The sequence below is a fragment of the Lactuca serriola genome, chromosome 2, assembly GCF_051521515.1.
Source record: "Lactuca serriola cultivar US96UC23 chromosome 2, Lser_US96UC23_V15, whole genome shotgun sequence".
NCBI classification, from domain to species: Eukaryota; Viridiplantae; Streptophyta; class Magnoliopsida; order Asterales; family Asteraceae; genus Lactuca; species Lactuca serriola.
The window spans coordinates 129,495,243-129,518,061 of NC_136409.1; the positions used below are offsets into that span (position 1 = coordinate 129,495,243).

Consider the following 22,819-nt stretch of genomic DNA (forward strand, 5'->3'; position numbering starts at 1 on the left):
ATCGGATGGAAATCCGGGTATTGTTTGTTATTTTGTTGCTTTGCTAGATCTTCATCCTGGTATTTACGATGGTATTATGTTAGTGACCTGGTTAAGGTCGGTACCCTGTATTTAGGGTAATTTTATGTTAGTGACCTGGTCAAGGTTGGTACCCGGTATATAGTGTAATGTTATACTAGTGACTGGTTAGGTCGGAATCCTAGTTAGGATGTTGATATGTTATGTGACCTGTTAGATTGTTTGTTTGGTTAAGGATTAGTTATGTGATTAATTGTTTTATGTGCACATGGTTGTTTCACGGGGGTTGGGTTGAGCGGGTCCTTTTTTGTGCTGTAGGCTAACATACCAAGGGGGATCGGATATTCCGAAGGCCCATCGAGTGGTCCGGATAGGCTGATGGCCCCAAGAAGGCAGACCAAACGTGTCGAGGCTTGGAGAGTGGACCAAGCCGACTGAAGGCCCGGTGTGGGCGGACCAGTCATACTGTAGACTCAGAGAGTGGACCAGGTGGATTGAAGGCCCGGTTCGGGCGGCCCAATCACACTGTAGACTCGATGTACATGGCTAGACTCAGAGGGTGGACCAGGTGGACTGAAGGCCCAGTACGGGCGGACCAGTCACACAGTAGACCCGATGTGCATGGCTACTCTATTTGTGATATGTTATGAGTATGTTTATGTGTGGTTGGTACTTTGGGGGTAACTCACTAAGCTTTCGGGCTTACAGTTTAGTGTATTGTTTCAGGTACTTCAGGAGATTGTGGCAAGGCGAAGGCGTGATCATACCGCTCCTCATGTTTTATGATTTATCTGATATGGTTATGGGGGATACTATGGTGTTTAAACTATTTTGAAAACAAGATGTATGAACTTAATTGTTTTTGAATGAATTAAAATGTTTTAATTTGGCTTAAATTTTATGGGTGTTACAAGTTGGTATCAGAGCCTTGGTTTGAGTGAATTGGAGGAACATTCGTGTGAATCCAGTCTCAAATCAAGGAGGGATTTTCAAATGGTTTTCAAAAAATAAAGGTTTTTCGAAATAAGTAAAGGAGGCTGCAGAGGGTACGGTCAGCCAGAGCCAGTAAGTAGACCCCAAAATACCATACAAGTTATTTGATTATGTGATATGTTAGAACAGCATGCTAGTACTAGGCTAGGGATCTTCAGGAATTGCATGATAAGAATTGCCTGATTATATGATGCCTGCTAGCCTAGGGTTTCCTTTGTATGAAATTAACATCATTACTGTAGTTATTTAGTGTATGCATCATGGTTATACATAATTAAGATCTTGTAGCTTGAGAATGTTTGATTTGGCCTTATGTTCTGTTCTTGTATGATTAGGAGCTTAGGGTAGGATTGGATATTCGAAAGTCTATAGGGTCCAGCGTTATGTATGACTTGCATACACTAGTGCTGCAGGGTTGGTGGAAGTTTCATGGATGGGAGGGTTGCGTGAGACCGGTAGGTCGGCTATGGGATAGTGGTGCTCCTCTAGGAGTGGGGATCGAGTGTTCGTTATGGATATGCTATTGTTAGGGTGTTGTGGTGATACTTAATACAAATATGAGCAGGTGTGGAAGGTAGTATAGGCCCGTACTACTGAAAGCACAGGACCCATACGCGTATCAAGGAAGTCACAACCCCTAGGGTTTTGTTGGGAGTTAGTTCTCGGGGTTATTATAAGGAATGCCTAATATCTTGTGGCATATTATTCAGTATGGCGATTGCGAGACGTCTCAGGGCAGGATTCGGTTCGAGATCGGTATCAGTAGAGGGTGATCAGGATGGATCAGTACCACCCGAGGTCATTGGTCAGATGAGTACGGATGAGTTGGATGCCAGGATTCGTGAGATCCTGCATGATGAGGTTACTGCTTTGTTCCGGGCTGAGTTGGTGGAGATGTTTGGGTCGATCAAGACCGCCATGGTTGAGTACTTTAATGAGAGATATGCAGCTCTTATGGAGACGGCTGCCGTGGCAGCTACAACAACAAGGGGAGGAACCGGTCGAGGTTTTCAGTATCGGGACTTCGATAATACGAAGCCCCCTACTTTCGATGGAGTTCAGGATCCGATCGTTGCTATGAGATGGTTGTCAGACATGGAGGGTTGTTTATTCACATGTTCATGCCCTGCGGATCAGAGGGTGACGTGTGCTCTGAACCTTTTGAGGCTCGGGGCGAAGGAGTGGTGGAGGTTGACTACGGGATCTTAATCTGATGCGCAGCGGGCTGCGGTTTGGTGGGATCAGTTCCGGGAAATGTTCAGTACTCGTTATGTTCTGCAGGTAGAGAGAGAGAGAGAGAGGGGTTGGCTCAGGAGTTCCTGGAGCTGAAGCAGGATTCAGAGTCGGTGACGGAGATCACCAGAATATTCACTGAGAGGGCGATGTTTTGCCCGAAGTTTGCTTCGGAGCAGGCTCAGATGTCCTGATATTTGAGTATGATCAAGAGGTATATCAGGCAGTTTGTGTCCACACAGAGGTGTGATACCTTGTTAGAGCAGCAGGAGGCCGCCAAGCGGCGGGAGTTAGAGATGGAGTTGCAGTTATGAGAGCAGAGGCAGGCCCCGGTACAGTCGCAGCCGGCACCGAAACGGTCCAAAATCATTGACTCTAGGATTGGAGGTCAGAGCAGCCACACTTGTAAGAAGTGTAGGAAGGGTCATGTTGGAGTTTGTACGTCCGGTGGTGCATGTCACAAGTGTGGGAAAGAGGGGTATTATGCGAGGGATTGTCGTCAGTCAGTCCCGGCTCAGGATATGAGGATCTGTTATCATTGTCATCAGGTTGGATACTTGAGGGTCAACTGTCTACAGCTTGTTGCAAGGCCGATGCAGGCTCCAGCACCGGCCACTTTGAGGAGTATGGGTGGAGGTTAGGGTGGAGCGGAGCTTCCGAGCGATCAAGGACGCGCTTTCCAGCTTACAGCAGAGGAGGTCAGGGCAGAGTTGGATGCAGCTGTAGGTATGTTTCCATTTTGATATCTTGTTATCTTCTTGATTATGTGGTATTGTAAATCTGTTCGCATTTTTCGCATGATTAATGGTATGATTGAGGATCTTAGTAGTTAGGGGTTGTAGTCGGTTAGCATCCAAGAGGATAGGTGATCGAAAGATAGGATATATGATCTCGTTGCTAGGAATAGCAACTGCGATGCGAAAAGTGTTCAGTTCGGGTTCGAACTTCCTTGGAGTTCGGGATGTGAGATGTCGGGACAGTGTTCTGTGGAGATTGCTCACTCTAAAGGGTTCTAGTACCTGGAGAAGAGGGGGAAATTTATCAAGTAAGGTCGATCGAGTTATGCCGGTTTGTCAGCGGATGTTAGTAGTTGGTACACTAAGTGGGGAGAATTGGAAAAATTATCTGGTTAAAAACAGCAAGTATCCAGGGTTGGTTAGCTGCTTAGATTTATCAATGTTATTAGCCGAGAGTGTGGCATGATTGGAGAAAGTGATACACAAGTGGGGCAGGGAACAGACCATGGTTTTAGGAAAGATAGTTGGTCGATATAAGGCCTGGGTTTAGGCCATGGAAAGGGTTCCGGGAAAGGAACTGGAGTTCAGAACCCCAAGAGGGCTAGAACAGAATGCATGGGAGAGATTCCCAGGAAGGATGGTTCAAGGTGACGTACGACAGTGTTGAGCGGTCCGGATAGACTGAAGGCCGAAAGGCGTACCAGCCAGACCGAAGGCTCGGGGAACGGTCCAGACAGGCTGAAGGCCCAAGAGGGCGGTCCAGACATGCTGAAGGTTCTGAGAGTGGTCCAAATAGGCTGAAGGCCTGGTAAGGTGGTCCAGTCATGCTGAAGACTCTGTATGTGTTAGTAGATCTGTATGCGGAGAATGAGTGAATATGTCGCCATGCAATAGTAATCGATATGGTCTGGCCCCAAGTATTTATCATGATCATGGAGTTGGTTGGAGGCCGTGCGTGGGCCTTGTTAGTTATGTGATCGGATTCGGAGTATATGAGAGTTCTAGAATAGTAGTTGCTCTACATGGATAGTGTGGAGTGGAGTTTAGCTCACTGGTACTTATAGGTGCGGTGAGGGTTGTTGAGTAGACATCCTGGAAAGGAAAGGTATGTAGCTCCGGAAGGAGTGTGGGTCCTCTGAAAGGAAGGCAGTGGAGTAAATGGATGATCGAAAGTGCTTCAGTTATTGGTGATAAGCACCGAGATTGTACCAGATGTATGGAAGCACATACGGCTTGGATCCCGAATTATGGTTGTGGTCATGAGCTATTGATGTAGTGGTGTTCCATCCTAGGGATGGCTAGACCATCATAGGCATGCCTGGTTTTCCAGGCCGAGGCTGATTGGTCCAGGTACGATGTGTATGAACGTTATAGTTGGGTGTTCAGGAGGGTTTCTCGGAAGCTGTGAAATGTTCCATCATGTCAGCGCGGTAAGGGATTTGATCTAGGGAGGAAACGGGATGAGTTTCCATCGGTGCCAGTTAATAGACGTAGTGCTAGTTGGGCGAAAGATAGCGAGTTAATACTGGGTCAAGACCCGATGGTTTCGAATGGTATCCAGTTTTCGCAGGCGGCGAATGAATGCGTAAGACGGAAGTAAGGTAGTGTATTCAGGTGGCACTTAGTTGATGAGTGTTGTCATCAGAGAAAAGAAGTCGGTAGCCGACTTAAAGTAGTTGGTCAGGACCCTGCAAGGGAAGAGATGGATTTTAGGGATTCGATAGCAGTGTTTGAAGGAATCTGGGTCCATTTGAGATCAGTGGATGAATTGTGGGAGTATCATCTGGAAGTTTGTGTTGCCTCAGGCTTCAAGGACGAAGTCTAATTTAAGTGGGGGAGAATTATAAAATCCCAAGTTCGGAAGCAAGAAGTTGAAGGGTTCTTAGTGTAAATTAAGGAAGCTACTCGATGAGTAGGTATGCTACTCGTCGAATCAGAGCGGGATTTGATCGCGGGTTAAGTGGCCAACTCTCCGAGTCGGAAGATGTACTCGACGAGTTGGTGCTGGAATTAGAAAACCCTAATCCCAAGGATTGCACCCTATTTAAACGACTTTATTTCCTTCTCCCGGCCTCATATTCCCCCTGAGAGTTCCAGAAAACCCTAATTTTCATGTGAGATTTCATTGTTGAGGAAATTAGAGCTTGGAAGAGGAATTTGGTGTAAGGAGCTTGAGAAATTAGAGGCTAGAATCAAGGGGCTCGTGTAAACCTGGGATCTACATCAGTTCGGGCACATCTCAAAGATAAGGAGCCATTATCTTAAGCTATTTCCTTTTTGGCTCATCCTTGTTGGTTGATTTGGAGTTCCTTATCTAGTTTGAGATCTATTTCGGGTTTGGAGTTTAGATCTGAGTTTGCTACTCCAGATCTAGGCTTGTGATGGTCCAAAATGTCATAAAGCTTATGTTTAAGAGTTGTTGGTGAAGCCCCCTAGTCCTTAACCCTAGCCCTAGTGTGTTTTGGGCCTATATCTCCTTGGTTTCACGTATAGTTTGCAACTTTATGTGAGGGTTAGACTGTAGAAGAGTGGATCTATGGATTGGAGCCCCTGCATGGCTCGAAAAGCCATTGTATGGATTGAGAACTGGAGAGACTCGGCGAGTCACATGGGTGTACTCGACAAGTTGTATGAACATGTGCATGGACTCGCCGAGTTGGAAGAACAACTCGGCGAGTCTGTTGAAGATTGCCTTGGACTCGGCGAGTCTGTTATTGGACTCGGCGAGTCTGGTCGCAGAACCCAACCTCTTTTGGTTAAAGCTTTGGATTAGTGAATCGGTTGGCGACTCAGTTAGTTGGACAGGATGGAATTCCAAGATAGTTCAACTCGACGAGTCTTGGGGCGACTCGGTGAGTTGAGTCGTGTTACGGGAGTTTTATGAGTATAAGAACTCGACGAGTCAACGGGTTGACTCAGCGAGTAGAGTCAAGCAATAAGGTTGACTTTGACTGAGGACTTTGACTTTGACCAAGAGTTGACCAGTTTCACTTCTAAGGGTATTTTGTAATTTTGGTATTTATGGAATTGGTTATTTGGTAGTGTTATGTGGTGAAGTTCGTGTCGGTGGTTGGAGAAACTTGGTCTTATCTCTTTAGTCGGCAATTGCAGGTGAGTTATCCTCACTATATCGACAGGGTCTACGGCACCAAGGCCGACCCTTTATTAGATTGAAATCCGAGTATTGTTTGTTATGTTGTTACTTTGCTAGATCTTCATCCTGGTATTTAGGATGGTGTTATGTTAGTGACCTGGTTAAGGTCGGTACCCGGTATTTACGGTAATGTTATGTTAGTGACCTGGTTAAGGTCGGTACCCGGTATATAGGGTAATGTTATGCTAGTGACCGGTTAGGTCGGAATCCTGGTTAGGATGTTGATATGTTATGTGACCTGTTAGATTGTTTGTCTGGTTAAGGATTTGTTATGTGATTAATTGTTTTATGTGCACATGGTTGTTTGACGGGGGTTTAGTTAACGCATGTCCTTCTTTCTGTTGTAGGCCAACATACCTAGGGCGGACCGGATATTCTGAAGGCCCATCGAGTGGTCCGGATAGGCTGAAGGCCCCAAGAGGGCGGACCAGACGTGCCGAGGCTCGGAGAGTAGACCAAGCTGACTGAAGGCTTGGTGTGGGCGGACCAGTCATATTGTAGACTCAGAGAGTGGACCAAATAGATTGAATGCCCGGTGCGGGCGGACCAATCACGCTGTAGACTCGATGTACATGGCTAGACTCGGAGGGTGGACCAGGTGGACTGAAGGCCCAGTACGGGCGGACCAGTCACACAGTAGACCCGATGTGCATGGTTGCTCTATTTGTGATATGTTATGAGCATGTTTATGTGTGGTTCGTATTTTGGGGGTAACTCACTAAGCTTTTGGGCTTATAGTTCAGTGTATTGTTTCAGGTACTTCAAGAGATCGTGGCAAGGCGAAGGCGTGATCGTACCGCTCCTCATGTTTTATGATTTATGTGATATGCTTCTGGGGGATACTATGGTGTTTAAATTATTTTGAAAACAAGATGTATGAACTTAATGGTTTTTGAATGAATTAAAATGTTTTAATTTTGCACAAAATTTATGGGTGTTACATATTATACACACATAGATACATAAAATACCACATATTTTCACATATATAGACCAAATACACACACAAAAAAAAACTCTTTATGAGTAAAAAATACACTATTTTTACACACATATGCCAAATTCCACATAATATATATATATATATATATATATATATATATATATATATATATATATATATATATATATATATATATAAAAGCACACATATTTTGCAACAAAATCTCGAAATTTAAAGTATAATGAACATGTGGTGACCGAAATTGAAGAGATGGTGTAGTGGTTGGTGGTGGTTCTCAGTAGTAACAGTAAACCCGCTGCAGTTACCAAGCGAAAACAACCAAAAAAAACTTAAATTGAAAAGTATTTTGCATTTAATCATCAAACGGAGCTGGAAATCGATGTGATAAGAGAAAGACAGAGAAATCAAAAGTTGAAGCTACCTTTTACCCAAGATGCACTGTTTTTGTTCGAGTTGAACCCATTTTCGCCGAAGTAATTGAAGCCCAAAACCCCTTTCATCGGTAATCTCACAATGTTAAGGAGTCTCTTGTGTCAGAATGGATGATAACACACAAAAAATGGGGGAAGAAAAATAAACGAGACAAGAAGATGAACATAGGAAGGAAGAAGAAAGTGAAGTCCGCGTCGTTTCTTCTTTTTATCTGCACGCGCAGACTTTTAGCGGCGACACTTAAGGCTTTAACGGCGATAACCATCAAACAGCAGTGAGTTTCTGGAGGGAATGCTACCGTGTCTTTTTTTTATTCCAGAATTAGTGGCGACATTTTCGACCTTTAGCGGCGACAAATCGTTGTCGGCATTGACTTTCTGTGACAACGAACCCTAGTCGTTAGATTAGATTGTCGATCGAACGATTGAGATTTCCTGGAAGGCGTTAGTGCGGATCCAGCCTCAAGACCATTACCGACGACATTATTAGCGGCGACAAAGGCTTTTAGCGGCGACTCTGGCTAGAGTCGTCGTCGCCGCTAATAATGTTGTCGGTAATGGTTTGGACTCGTTGGCTCCATAATCCAACTATAGCTTCTATTTCTTTGTAATGCTCGTTATCTAACGTCTCTCTCTGCCGTTCCAAAAAATTAAATAAATAAATAAAATAAATAAAGGCATGCGAAGGAATCTATTTTGGTCATGTTTATTTGTTGGTCTAACATAAATAAATTAATAGTCCGTTCTCCGCTGACTATTATACATTTTGCTTGCGTATCTGTTGGTCGAAATATATACGAAATAAAATTAAAACATTTTCGAAGTCTTACATGGAAATGTTCAATATATTTGATGACTCACAGCTGAAAGTATTATGTATTATTTGCATGCAAAGTATAATACTTAACGTGTAAATAACCTGAAAAATTATGTTTTACGAACGTAGACTTCACATAAAATATTGTACTTATCCGAGAAAATTACTTGAATAGTCCCTATCACGTTACTCCTAGCTTAATTTTGGTCCAACGTTTGAAGAAAATTACGATGTTTACTATTGTTTTTTTTTTCAGGCCTGAAGGTGTACAATATGTCGTCGATAGTCAATATGTTTTAAGCATTAAATTAAGTGTCAAGATCCAATCTCCATTATTCATTAATCATTAAAAACCTGCCCATGTTATTGGCTGCTTCTAAATTAAGGACTTCTGCTAAATTCTCGGTATTCATCATTGATTTGAATTGCAATTTTCAGTATAGCTCCTCTATTCTATCTTTATATTTCACAATTCATCCTCCTTTCTTCAAAATTTCAAATTCTATCATGTTCAATTATCATATTAACTTCATTTATCAAAAAATATATTTCAGATATGTAATACATTCTACCATTAAAAAAGTATTCTCAATACGCTTAACATTGAAAAAGTATTCTACCATTAATCTTTTTCATAAACATAAAAAAAATGAAAAAGTCTAAAAAGAAAGAAGTTAACATTTAAAACTGTCAATATTAACCCTTATTTGACAGTTGATGAGCAGCTATTTCTTAAAAAAAGTTTTATATTTTTCTTTTATTTTAGCATTTTTCTATATAAATCAATTTTTACAAGAAAATATTTACATATTTACATTTAAATCAATTCACAAACCTATATATATATATATATATATATATATATATATATATATATATATATATATATATATATATATAAAATTTAGTAAGAAAATATATAAGCTGAAGTCTTTTCACATTCGCTGGGGCCAAAACTGCAACAGAACTCAAATTTGGGAACAAAGTTGGCAGTTTTCCAAAGAATTAACCAAACTTAAGATTTTAGGTGAACGATTAGGGACAATATTGGTAATTTCAGTGCTTATAAATAAATGATTCTATGAACGTAACAAAACCACATCCACGTAAAATAATGGAGTATCAAACCCTCTTCTTCGTGCTTTCTTCTCTTTTCCCATTGATCATCTATACCTTAACCAGTTGGAGAAGGCGCAATTCGCGGTTACCACCAGGACCTAAAGGTTTTCCCATCATCGGAAACCTCTTAGAATTCGGTGACAAACCCCACCAATCACTTGCCATATTATCTAAACGTTATGGTCCTTTAATGTCACTTAAGCTCGGAAGCAATACGACTATAGTTATTTCATCTCCTGATATCACCAAAGAATTCTTTAACACACATGATGTAGCCTTCTTAAACCGATCAGCTCCTAAGGCTATCCAACTCGGAGACTTTCATAAATACTCTATAGTTTGGATGGAGGCCGGAGATCAATGGAGAAAATTGAGAAGAATGACCAAGGAATATATGTTCTCTGTTCAACAGCTAGATGCTAGTGAATTACTACGACGGGAAAAGGTATAAATTGGTTACATCAATGCTGTTTTTGTTAAAAATAGAATAAAATAGCAAAGATGCATTGAACATATGTTCTCATATTTATATATTCTAGGTACAAGAACTTGTCAACCATGTTAATCAATGTTGTATAGAGGAAAAACCTTTGAACGTTGGTGCATGTGCTTTCACGACGAGTCTCAACATCCTTTCCAACTTTATGTTTTCGATTGATCTTGCTGAATATGGTCCAAAATCAACACAACAATTCCAAGACTTAGTATTGCAAGCGATGCAAGCTGGTGCAAAGCCAGGTCTACCAGACCTTTTTCCTATACTTCACTCGTTGGATCCACTAGGGTTAATATGGTCGGAAGATGTTTATGGTAAGAAAATGTTGGCTATTTTCGATAACATCATCAATGACAGGTTAAAAACTAGATCTGATGGCGTTTCAACCAAAAGCAATGATGTTCTAGACTTACTGCTAGACCAACACTCCAGTTTTACTCAAAATGATATGAGACATTTATTTCTAGTAAGTAAAACCTTTTACTAATATTTAAAAAATATCGCCTATAAGATGACATGCATTGATTAAGGTTTCGTTTTACAGACACTATTTATGGCGGGAACAGACACAACGTCAAGCACTTTGGAATGGGCGATGTCCGAGCTAATTCGGAACCCAGAGAAAATGAAAATAGCAAGGTTGGAGGTCGATAAACTCATGCAAAACAACAACAATGGAAGCATACAAGAATCTGATATTTCTCAACTGACTTACATACAAGCTGTGATAAAAGAAACTATGAGACTGCATCCTCCCGCACCTTTTCTTATCCCCCGCCAGGCCATACATGATGTTTCTGTTCAAGGTTTCATTGTGCCTAAAAATGCACAAATTTTGTGTAACGTTTGGGCTATGGGCCGAGACCCAAACATATGGTCAGACCCAAAAATGTTCATGCCTGAGAGGTTTTTGGATGTGAAGATTGACTATAAAGGCCAAGATTTTGAGCTTATTCCGTTTGGTGCAGGAAGGAGGATGTGTCCAGGGTTGAATCTTGCTAATAGGATGCTACATGTAATATTGGCATCTTTAATTCATAAGTTTGATTGGAAAGTTGCAGGAGATACGAGACCACAGGATATTGATATGGGAGAAAAGTATGGGATCACATTGCAAAAGGCTGAACCGCTCATTGCTATCCCTATGAAACTGTGAATGTATGTTGTTTCTTAAATAAAAGCAAAAAGCATTTGTCGTTATACTTTGATTTTATTTGTAATCTTGTACGAATTTCCCATATTTTGGTTGAAACTACTTTAAGTTCTTTTGTTGTTATTGATTCATGATAAAAAGATTTCGATGTTGGAAGCTTCTTCAAAAGTACAACTAAAATTGTTTTAGAAAGAACCAAAAAATCTTAATGACTTTGATGTCAAAATATTTACCAAAATATTTTACAAATAATAAGTAATGTAGATAATATTTACAATATTTAAAGAACCTTTACGATATAATCATAAAAACTAGTGGTAAAAATTGACCAATGATTATATCGGAAAAATAACCTATCACACTAGTACATAAGGTCACTACAAGAAATGTTAGCAATAGCGGCGACGCCAAGCAATAGTGGTGACATGTAATTAACGCGTTACATGCGCCGCTATTGCTTGGCGTCGCCGCTGTTGATGACACAGTGGCGATCCGCGTGAAACAATCCTTGTCTGTTCGATTTGTATTTAATCCGACGGTCGTGAATTCCAAAAAAAACGCGCTGCTTTTTCCCTCCAGGTGTGTCGCTGCTAAAACCCCTTTTGTCGCCGCTAAAACCCTCGTGTCGCCGCTATTGCCCGTCAACGCTATTGAGTTGCGTTAGATAACCCCCCCCCCCCCACTCGACCCTTCTTTTTTTCTATCGTTGTATCTCTCAAAGAACTCCGACTACCTTCACCATCTACACCCCATTACAATTCCGACCATCGGGAGCCACTTTACCGGCGACGGGCCTTGTTTACCGGCGACCCACCCTCACTACCGGCGTCCATCGAGTTTATTGAGGGCAATTTAGACCACAACAACATTTCAGTGAAATTGAGCAATCTAAGGTCGAATTTCTTTCCCTAATTTCTATTCTTCTTGTGTTTTGATGTTAGTTTTATCATTCAAACCTGATTGTATCATTGATTTCTATGTTTTGTAAGATTTTTTTGGTTAGTGATTTTGAGTGTCGACCAAGCCTCTTGTTTGGCTGTAAATTGTTGATTTTTGAGTGATTATGTATGTTTTAACATATTTTATGCAACCTATTGTATAATTGATTTGTGTTTATGCTCATTCTGGTGTATTGACATGAAAATGGAATTAAACATGGTTTGTGTGATTTTGTATTTAGGTGTATATTTTTCTATGAAACTAGTATTGGATGTCTAAAATGGTAGGACTGTATGAAATTAGATGTATTTCTTAATTGTTTGAAATTGGAATTTGAATTGGACGTATTGTATGAAATTGGATGTAGTGTTTAATTGTATGAAATTGGAATATGAAAGTTGTATTGTATGTCTAAAATGAAATGAAATTTGGAATTGAATCCATTGTATATATATGTATGATTATGTGATATTTAGGTTTAATAGTTTGGTGTATATAAGATGAAGTGATAAAGTTCTTAATTGATAAGTTATAGTTCTTGTAGTAATTTTAATTTGTGCATGGAAATATGTTTAGATGAATTTGTATGATTTTGCACTTAGAAGTATATTTTGGTTAATTATATTTGTATCATGAAGAAAATGATTTTGTATTTAGAAGTATATTTTGGTTAATTATATTAGTTGGGCGATACTCTTCTACGTGATGGCGGATGTTATGGGCTTAGGACATTGAGGTGATGGAGCCGGGGATCCACCACCTCCAGTAAGCTTTGGTCGTGGACAACACGAAAAAAATGGTAAGTCTTATTGTGATATATTTGTTAGCTATTTTTATCCATTTATTATAAGCTATCATGACTAATATTTTTAATTTTATTTTTCAACTGAGCTCCCTAAAAAAAGAAGAGGCATAGCAAAAAAAACATCCAACTATCAAAGTTGAAACGGGCAAACAAGGGAAAGCCTGTAGATTTGGATTTCGATAGGGAGCTGACATATTCCCCTATCGGGAACCATGGTAATTGGTTTACCTGTGAGATTGGGAGGTATATATGGATGAACATCCCTTTGAACGTATCTGGTTGGGACAATGTTTCCCCCGCTTTAAGGAATGTCACAGTGGTTCATCTAAAGGTAACTTGGATAATATTTTAAGTTCAGATCTGATAGGTATTTAACTAACTAACTTTTTTGTATTTTTAGAATAAGTTTGATTTAGATAAGGTTAACTTGGATCCCGAGCATTCTCAGTTGTTGCAGAGCATTGATGCAACTTTGCAAAGAATTTATAGAGGCCGGAAAAAAAACGCATACTTATTTTGAGATTGTCGGGGGGCTTACAGATATCCCAAGGGCATTAGCCAACCCCCCCCCCCCCCCCCCCGCAATGGTATGTCACGTGAAAATTGGGCGCAAGCAGTCGAACATTTTCAAACTCCTGAATTTCTAAAGCGTTCGTCGTCAAACAAAGGAGTCAGTGCACAACAACAAGTTGTAAACATAGGGGCATCGTGCTCGTATAGCAATGCATGTTTCAAAGAAGTAAGCTATGATATATTTAACTGTTTATTTAAATTATAATTAATCTAATTTTTAATGTTAAATAGGACATCGCTCGAATCGAAACATTTCGTAAGGCCAATACTAATCGTCAAGGGGTATTTAGTAGTCCTGCAGTCGAGCAACAATACGTAAGTGGTTAATTTGTATTTTCATGTAAGTGCTTATATCATCAAGGGGTAGTTAGTAATCTAATTTTTATGATGTTTATTATTGTTTGAAAGAGAAATTAAATATCCTCCTACCTTTTGATCCTACCAATCCTCCTACCCATTTAAATGATGACATGTGTCATATTAGTATCCTAAAATATCATTAAATCTCATTAAATGGACATTAAATGTTACACATGTCACAATTTTATTAGGTAGGAGGATATGTAGGAACAAAAAGTATGAGGATATTTAATTTCTCTTTTTGAAAGAGAAATTAGCTATCATTCTACCTTTTGATCCTACCAATCCTCCTACCCATTTAAATGATGACATGTGTCAACAGACTCCTTGAGATCAGTCAACGAATTCATGCTTCTTCTGAAGCCAGCGATCTAACACCAAAGGATACACAAAATTGTTTTGAAAAAATATTGGGTGTTGGACGTGAACATATCAGAGGCATCGGGCGTAAACCTTCTACGGTTGTGTCGATGTACGATCAGGAACAACCACTGACACAGCCACAACCACAATCACAGGTGACAAGACTTTTTAATTTTGGTAATTGTTTAAAATGTTGGTAATTGTTGGTTTAGTAATAGTTTCAAATTTTGGTAATTGTTAGTTTGATAATAGATTATATATATTGGTAATTGTTAGTTTGGTTATAGTTTGATATATTGGTATTTTATAGCTTGGTAATTGTCAGTTTATGAAAGTACAATGTTGTAATGGTATTTTGTAGATTGGTAATTGTTAGTTATAGTACAATGCTATAATCTTTTATATGCAATATATGGAATGTATATTTTGTATATAGAATGTTATAATGCTAGTTTAACTTATAAGACTATGTTGTTTTGTTTGTAGTTGGAAATGCTTCAAATAATGTTAAAAGATCTGGCATGTAGTGTTGCACTTGAAGATTGGTTTCGTTCATTGCCACAACGAAATGAAACTGGAGGAAACGAGGAAAACGATGATGACGAGTAGATAATTGTAGGATTTTTTTATGTTTTGTTTGTGCAAGTATTTTAGACTAGTATTTTCGATATTTTGTTATATGTCAAATCAGACGAGTATTTTAAACAGATGTTGTATTAATATTTTGGAATTGAATGATGTAGGATTAGATTAATTAATATCGTACCAGTTTTTTTTCAATTTTAAGGTGAAATATATATATATATATATATATATATATATATATATATATATATAGATAGATAGATAGATAGATAGATAGATAGATAGAGAGAGAGAGAGAGAGAAAAGAAAAACACCAATACTGACGACGCCTTTAGTGGCGACGATAGGTTATTACCGGCGATGAGCCTTTAGCGGCGACAGGTCTTTAGCGACGACAACACGCATTAGGCAACAGTTTGATTAATAGCGACAAAGCATCAGTGTCGACGTTTTAGCGACGACATGTCACCACTAATCGTATTAGCGGCGACAGACCCCACTTTTAGCGACGACGCCTGTCGCTGGTAATACTCCAATTTCTTGTAGTGGTATCTTTTAATGCGAATCATAATTTTTTTTTGAGGTGGTTTCTTATTAAAACCGCATCATTAAACAGATATATCATTAAATAATATGAAAACTGCATTAAAAAAGCATCAACAAATACTCCATGTATATTTTTTAGTGTTGTTCACAAAGAATTAGAATTAGAAAAGAATTTTTTTGTGCGATTTGTTTTGATGGCATCATTAAATTACGATTTTTTGATGCTCTTCTTTATAAAACACATCCTTAATTGTCGATTTTTTGATGCTAAATTTTGAAGACCGCGTCAACTAAATCATGGCTATTTCCGTTTAAGGTTTCTCTGTTTACATGCTTCATTACTTCTTCTGGGTGAATTTCTCTGCAACATAAATACATAAAAATTCAAATTATCCTCATTAATTGTTTCGATATCTTCACTAAAGGTAATTTTAATTTTAATGTACTTTGATTTTACTCTACCTATTTATTTAATAAATTATTGTTCATTGCCATTTTGTAAATTTATTTTTGTTGCTTATTAACATGTTAAAATTTACATAACTTGTTTGTTCAAAATCGATATATTTGCATTATTTGTTTGTTTATTTTAATTTTCAGATGAATTGTGATTATTGGATGTACAAAACTTCACATTTTTCTGAATTTTATATAGAGGGTGTTCGAACTTTTATTACGGTTGTCGAAGCAAATCGCATGAATAAAGGAAGTGGATCAATTTTGTATACTTGTAATGTTTGTAAAAACTTTAAAACATTTAATTGTACTGAAGAAATAGAGTATCATTTGATGCAAAATGGTTTTGTGCCCAATTACACTTGTTGGTAAAGACATGGAGAAACACTACTTGATTGTAGCACATCGTCGAGTAATTTACATATTAATAATAGTACATACAACAATGATTCATATGTTGTTGATGATGATCACCATTCGAATGACACTAATGACAGTTTCAATGAAATGTGTGATGACATGGAGGCTAATATGGGTGATGTTGAACAAGAAAAATTACAACGCATGTTTAAAGAAGCAAAAACACCATTATATAGCCGTTCCAAATTTATAAAACATGATGTTGTATTGATGTTAATAAACTTAAAGTCGAAAAACGAATGGAACAATAAAAGTTTGACAAGTTTATTAGAGATTTTGCATGACATTCTTCCGGAAGACAATGAATTACCCATTTCCATATACCAAGCAAAAAAGCTAATGTGTCCGATGGGATTAGAAGTTGAAAAAATACATGCATGTCTAATTCATTGTATGTTTTATAGAAAGGAGTTCGAGAATAAACATAATTGTATTTTTTGTAGTGCATCGAGGTATTAACGGAAAAAAAAATGCGTATGAAGTTGACGATGATGTGATAAAAGAAATGGACCACCAACTAAGATGTTGTGGTATCTCCCTATTATACCGAGACTGAAAAGATTATTTTCTAATGAAAAAGAAGCAAAGTTACTTTGTTAGCATTCGGAAGAACGTGTAACTGAAAACTAAGACATGTTGTGGATTCACCTTAGTGGAGAAACATTGATAAGAAGTATCCTGAATTTGGAAAAGATGAGAAACATACGGTTTGGGCTTAGTTCAGATGGGATCAATCCTTTTGGGAACATAAGCAGTCGTCATAGTACATGGCCAGTCCTTTTATGCATTTACAATCTTCCACCGTGGTTATGCATGCAACGGAAATACATTGTGATGTTGTTGTTGATTCAGGGGCCATGACAACCTGGTAACGATATTGATGTGTATTTGTCTCCTTTGATTGATGACTTAAAAACTATTTGGAGTTCGGGTGTAGACGTCTATGATGCTTATAAGAAACAACACTTTTAATTGTGGGCCATGATTTTTTGTACTATAAGTGATTTTCCAACATACGGTAACTTGTCAGGATACAAAACGAAGGGTAAGAAAGCTTGTCTAGTTTGTGAAGATCAAACAAGCTCGAGATGGTTAACAAATTGCAAAAAAAAAAACTGTATACATGGGAAATCAAAGATTCCTTCCTAAGAGTCACCATTTTAGGAAGAAAGCTATTGAGTTTGACGGAAGTATCGATATCAGAACGATGAGGAAACGATTTGATGCGTTTTTACGAGTTGCAAGTATAAATGTTGTGTTGGGAAAAAAGATTTTGTTTTGATAAAGATGCCCCTTGGAAAAAAAAAGTCATTTTTTAAGTGCCTTACTGGAGATATTTGGATGTTATACATTGTCTAGATGTTATGCATATAGAAAAAAATGTATGTGAGAGCTTGATATGCTTATTAGTAGATATAAAGCATAAAACTAAAGAGGTTAATGTACGAAAGGACATAGGCGAGATGGGGATACATGAAGATCTTGCCCCCAAACAAAGTGATAACTGTATATATCTCCCACCTCCTTGTTATACTACATCAAAGGAAGAAAAAAATAAAGTTTTGTCAATGTTTACTCGATATTAAGGTTCCCTCAACTTATTCTGCAAACATTAAAAGATTTGTGTCGATGAAAGAGTGTAAATTGTTTGGAATGAAGTCTCATGATTGTCATGTTTTGATGACACATATGATTCCTATCGCAATTTGTGGAATTTTACAAGATGACGTCCGATATTATATCACTATGCTTTTTTTGTTTTTTTAACAACATTCACTCAAAGGTTACTAATGTAGAAAATTTGGATCAATACTTTGTGAACTAAAGATGCACTTTCCACCCTCATTTTTTGATATAATGGTTCACCTGATATCTCATATCATACAAGAGATTAAGGCTTGTAGTATTGTATTCTTACGGTACATGTACCCTTTTGAAAGATATATGGGTATCCTAAAAGGTTACGTAAGAAACCATAATCGGCATGAGGGCAGTATTGTTCAAGGGTACACTTTTGAAGAGGTTATTGAATTTTGCCAAGGTAATCCTATTAATAATTTATAATATATTATATATAATATATTATATATAATATACTAATTTATTTTTTATAGGCTACATGAAAGATGTCAAAAGTGTTGGTGTTCCTAAAACTCGTCATCGAGTCGACTTGAAGGTAAGGGAGGAGTCGGTTTGAAAATAACCATGCTAAGTTATAAAGAGTTACAAGTTGCACATTTAGTGGTCCTAGAACACATGAAATGTCTTACTCCATACATTGATGAACACATGGACATGTTAAAGTCAAAATGCCCAGGCAAGGAACAAATGTTGTACATAAACAATCATAACAAAGAGTTTTCGAGGTTGCTAAAAAAGAAGGTAGCAGAAACTAATTTTGATGAAACTGTAAAAAGGTTGGGACATGGGCCAGATCGTAGGGTTAAATCTTATTCAGGGTATGACACCTACGGTTATACGTTTTACACCAAAGATCAAGATCAAAAAAGTACAATGCAGAATAGTGGAGTAACAATGATAGCATCAACAACCAAATTCGACAAATGGGATCATGATATTCTGATAAGAATAGCCAAAGATTCTTATTATGGTGTTATACAAAAATTTGGGAGTTGAACTATTATGACTTTGTTATTCTTGTGTTCAAATGTAAGTCGGTGAATAACTGTATAGGTGTTCAAGTTGACAAACATGGCTTTACACTTGTCGACCTTACAACTAATGGTTATGCATCTAAACCATTCGTTCTCGCAAAACATGTCATAAAAGCTTTCTATATCAAAGACCCGAGCAAACAAAAAGAGCACATCGTCTTACAAGGTAAACGACGTATTCTTGTCGTTGATAATATCTTTGAAGAGGAAGATTACGACCAGTTTGATGATCTACCACCATTTTCGGTTGGTATTGAACCCGAAAATTATGATAATATTGAACGCACAACGTTTGTACGATCTAACGTCGAAGGGACATATGTTGATTATGTGCATGATTGGTTTTTTTCTTTTTTTCTATTTTATTATTGTGGTTACATGATTTGTATATAAAATACTATCCATTGATATAGTAATTACAAGTGTCCTTATCTTTTGATAATTATAATGTTTCTATAGTAATATCCATTCATTATAATCATCGAATTAAATTATAATATTTGTTTTAAATGAAAAGACTAAATAACATTTGTGGTTTGTATTGAATAACAGTAAATATTAGTTCTTCTGTTAACAAAACAAACCATTGCACATTTAAAGAAAGGCAACATACTTATAAAGTGGAAAATAGCACCAGAGAATAATGAAACCGCCCTAAAAATACATAAAACAGCATTAAAAAATAGTTAAAATTGCATCAAAAGATGCACCGAAGTAAAAGAAACAAACAACAAATGAAATAAAACGCCTTAAAAGCATCAAAAATGAAGAAAATAGAAAAGGAAACTGCCTCATAAAATACAGAAAAGCATTAAAAAAAAATGAAGAAACCGCCTCATAAAAAAGCGCACCATAAAATTGTACTTATTTTTATTGTAATGAAATTCAAAATTAAATAAATTTACAGCCGCGTTTATCTTTTCTAATGGAAACTGCACCATAAAATCAAGTATAATCCCTCAGAAACTGCCTCAAAAAATATATTGAATAGCATCAAAAAATATGTCTATCGGAACCGGCCCAAAAAAGTCCTAAACCGCATCAAAACCCCTCTTTCCCACTAAAATTTTCGTCTTTTGCCTTCTAAATTTTCATTGTGCGCCAGCTATCTCCTGTTGAAACCTCCATTACCGGATTCATAAACGCTTATTTCTAAAACCTCCATAGCCAACGCTGCTCATCTGACGCTAACTCCTCCGACGCTACATCGTCATGCCGACGGAAGTGGTAGCCGACAACGCCGACGCTGCTCCTCTGACGCTAACTCCGCTGTCCCCGTCGCCTAAATCGTTCCCACAAGTCTCGGTGTCGACACATTGGCATGTATTGATTTGTTGTTGTCTCGAGTAAGGTATATATTATATTGATTTATTTTCAAAAAGTGTTATCACTATACAAGTTTAGAATCTTTAGAATATAAACGTCTATGTATTACAGTATAGTTTATTATAGGAATAATGTCATAAAAAGCCTTAAGTTTGGCAGAAAATGTCGGTTTTACCCTTCGGCAGATTTTTGGTTCGTTTATACCGCAAATTTGTCATTTTTTTGTTGGTTTTGCCCTTGTTACCTACAATAGCAGGTTTCCAGGTTATTATGAATTATTTTTTTGCGAAAAAACCCTTAAGTTTATAAATATTTTGTAAAAAAAACCCTTAAGATTATAAACATATAAAATATAAATATATATTCAAAATTTGATAAAACTAAATAGTTTTCTACTGAAACATATTTTTAGCTTTACATACGGTAACTTTTATATTTGTTTGATATAAACTTTTTATATTTAAATTTTAAAAAAGTTACCAAGTTTTAACAAAATTTGAATATAGTTCTTAATTAATACTTCAAACTTTTCAAAACAAAATTAAAAAACATTTGTTAGTTAATAATTAATTATGCTAAAATAGTTAATATGAATAATATGGTATCAAGTACATTCAATTAATTTTTTTAAAAGGTAAATAAAGATATTTTATATGTTTAAAAGGTTTGTATTTTAGAAATACTAACATATCATATTTTTTATATGTTTAAATACATAATAATATTATCATATTTTTTTTATAGAATAACATAAACATTTTAAACATCAAAAATAAATATAAACATTTTAAACATATAAAATATAAATATATTTGTCTAATTTATTATATAAATATATTTATTTTTATAAAAAATATGATAGTTTATTATTTCTGAAATAGAAACCTTTTAAACATATAAAATATTTTTATTTTTCTTTTAAAAAAATTAATTGATTGTAACTAATGTCATATTATTATTAGCTAACAGACGTTTTTTAACGTTGCTTTGAAAAATTTAAGTATTAATTAACAAGTATTTAAATTTTGATAAAACTAGGTAACCTTTTTAAAATTTAAATATAAAAACTTTATATCGAACAAATATAAAATTTACCGTACATAAAGCTAAAAATATGTTTCAATAGAAAACTATTTAGTTTTATAAAATTTTGAATATATATTTATATTTTATATGTTTATAATCTTAAGGGTTTTTTGCAAAATATTTGTAAACTTAAGGGTTTTTTCGCAAAAAATAATTCATAGTAACCTGGAAACTTGCTATTGCAGGTAACAAGGGCAAAACCGACAAAAAAATGACAAGTGTGCGGTATAAACGAACCAAAAATCTGCCGAAGGATAAAACCAACATTTTCTACCAAACTTAAGGTTTTTTATGACATTATCCCTTTATTATATATTGATTTGTTGTTGTCAAAAAGTGTTATTATAGAATCTTACTTGTCTCCTGTCGTATTCATTCCATTTGTAACATATATGGTCCTGTCGTATTCATTGAATTTGTAACATATACGGGGTCCACCAATTGCACTGGATCGATTGCTTTTCAGTGTATTATGTTGGATTTTGGTTTTGTTTTCTAGTAATATATTGTATGTTATTTTGTTTAATAAATGTAATATTTGACCCCACATATATGAGGTCTAACAATTTCATTGCAACGATCACTTTTCAGTTCATTATGTTGGAATATGGATTTGTTTTCTTGTAATATACAATTGTATTGGATTAAGGTTTGTGTCGTTATCTCGGTATAATGTTTTCCATGGATGAAATTATTTTTAATTTTTACAATGTTTTTAGGCATATAAAAATGGAAGATGTTCAAATAAGAAAAAGAGGTCAACATAGTATTGCTTCATTTAAGTCAACATAGAAAAGTATCGTGTCAAGTTCAATAGAAATAATATCCCAAAGGGTGGCATGTCAACTAAATTTATGTATTTATATGGCATGATGGTTCAACATAGGTTTCCAATAAATATAGATACTCATAAACTTGACTCAAAATATTATAAGGATTTATGGTTGGAAGCCAAGCTATGTATATTTTAATTTATTACAAATATGAATCGCTTTTTATTAATTATTATATCTAACCTTTTTTGTTTTGAAATTGTAGAGCCAGTGGAACATCGAGTCTGATGAACACGAAAAATATATGTGGCAAAGCGTTGTAAAACCTGCATCAAATTTTAAATCAAGGCTAGTTTCAAAATTTGTGAAAAAGGATTAAATGCTAGTGAGAAATATACTTTTATAGATCCCGTTGTGTCGGATAAATTTGTTGCACAGAAAACTACCTATGAGTTTTTTGTATGTTATAATTGTTTATTTAATTATTATTATTGATAATATTATTAGTATGTTTACAATTAATTAATAACATTTGTTGATATGTGTGTAGGCAAAAAGTGCAAAAGCTAGAGAAAGCAATGCTAAAAAGAAATTCATTACTTTCTTAGGACGAAGTGGATGTCATGGGCTCGAAAAAAAAAGACCGATTATATGGCCTCAACTCATATCAAGATACGAGTTTTTGGACCGTATACAAAATGAACGATCTAAGTTGTATTTAATGGCTTTTGCAATATATATATATATATATATATATATATATATATATATATATATATATATATATATATATATAT

The 22,819-nt window shown here is 36.3% G+C and overlaps 1 protein-coding gene across 1 annotated transcript; it reads left to right on the top strand.

Moving 5' to 3' along the window:
* The first annotated feature begins 9,461 nt into the window (after positions 1–9,461).
* LOC145090450 (cytochrome P450 76T24-like) lies at positions 9,462–11,217 on the top strand. The gene is made up of 3 exons (XM_079028649.1): positions 9,462–9,911; positions 10,006–10,428; positions 10,507–11,217. The coding sequence occupies exons 1-3, from the start codon at positions 9,462–9,464 to the stop codon at positions 11,116–11,118; spliced, it is 1,485 nt and encodes a 494-aa protein (XP_078884775.1). The 3' UTR covers positions 11,119–11,217.
* Positions 11,218–22,819: the final 11,602 nt, after the last annotated feature.

What these genes read in the sequence shown, in the direction of transcription:
- LOC145090450 (XM_079028649.1), top strand. Translation starts at nt 9,462, where the DNA reads ATGGAGTATCAAACCCTCTTCTTCGTGCTTTCTTCTCTTTTCCCATTG. An exon ending in AATTACTACGACGGGAAAAG is followed by an intron (nt 9,912 to 10,005) that starts GTATAAATTGGT and finishes TATATATTCTAG; the next exon opens with GTACAAGAACTTGTCAACCA. An exon ending in ATATGAGACATTTATTTCTA is followed by an intron (nt 10,429 to 10,506) that starts GTAAGTAAAACC and finishes TTCGTTTTACAG; the next exon opens with ACACTATTTATGGCGGGAAC.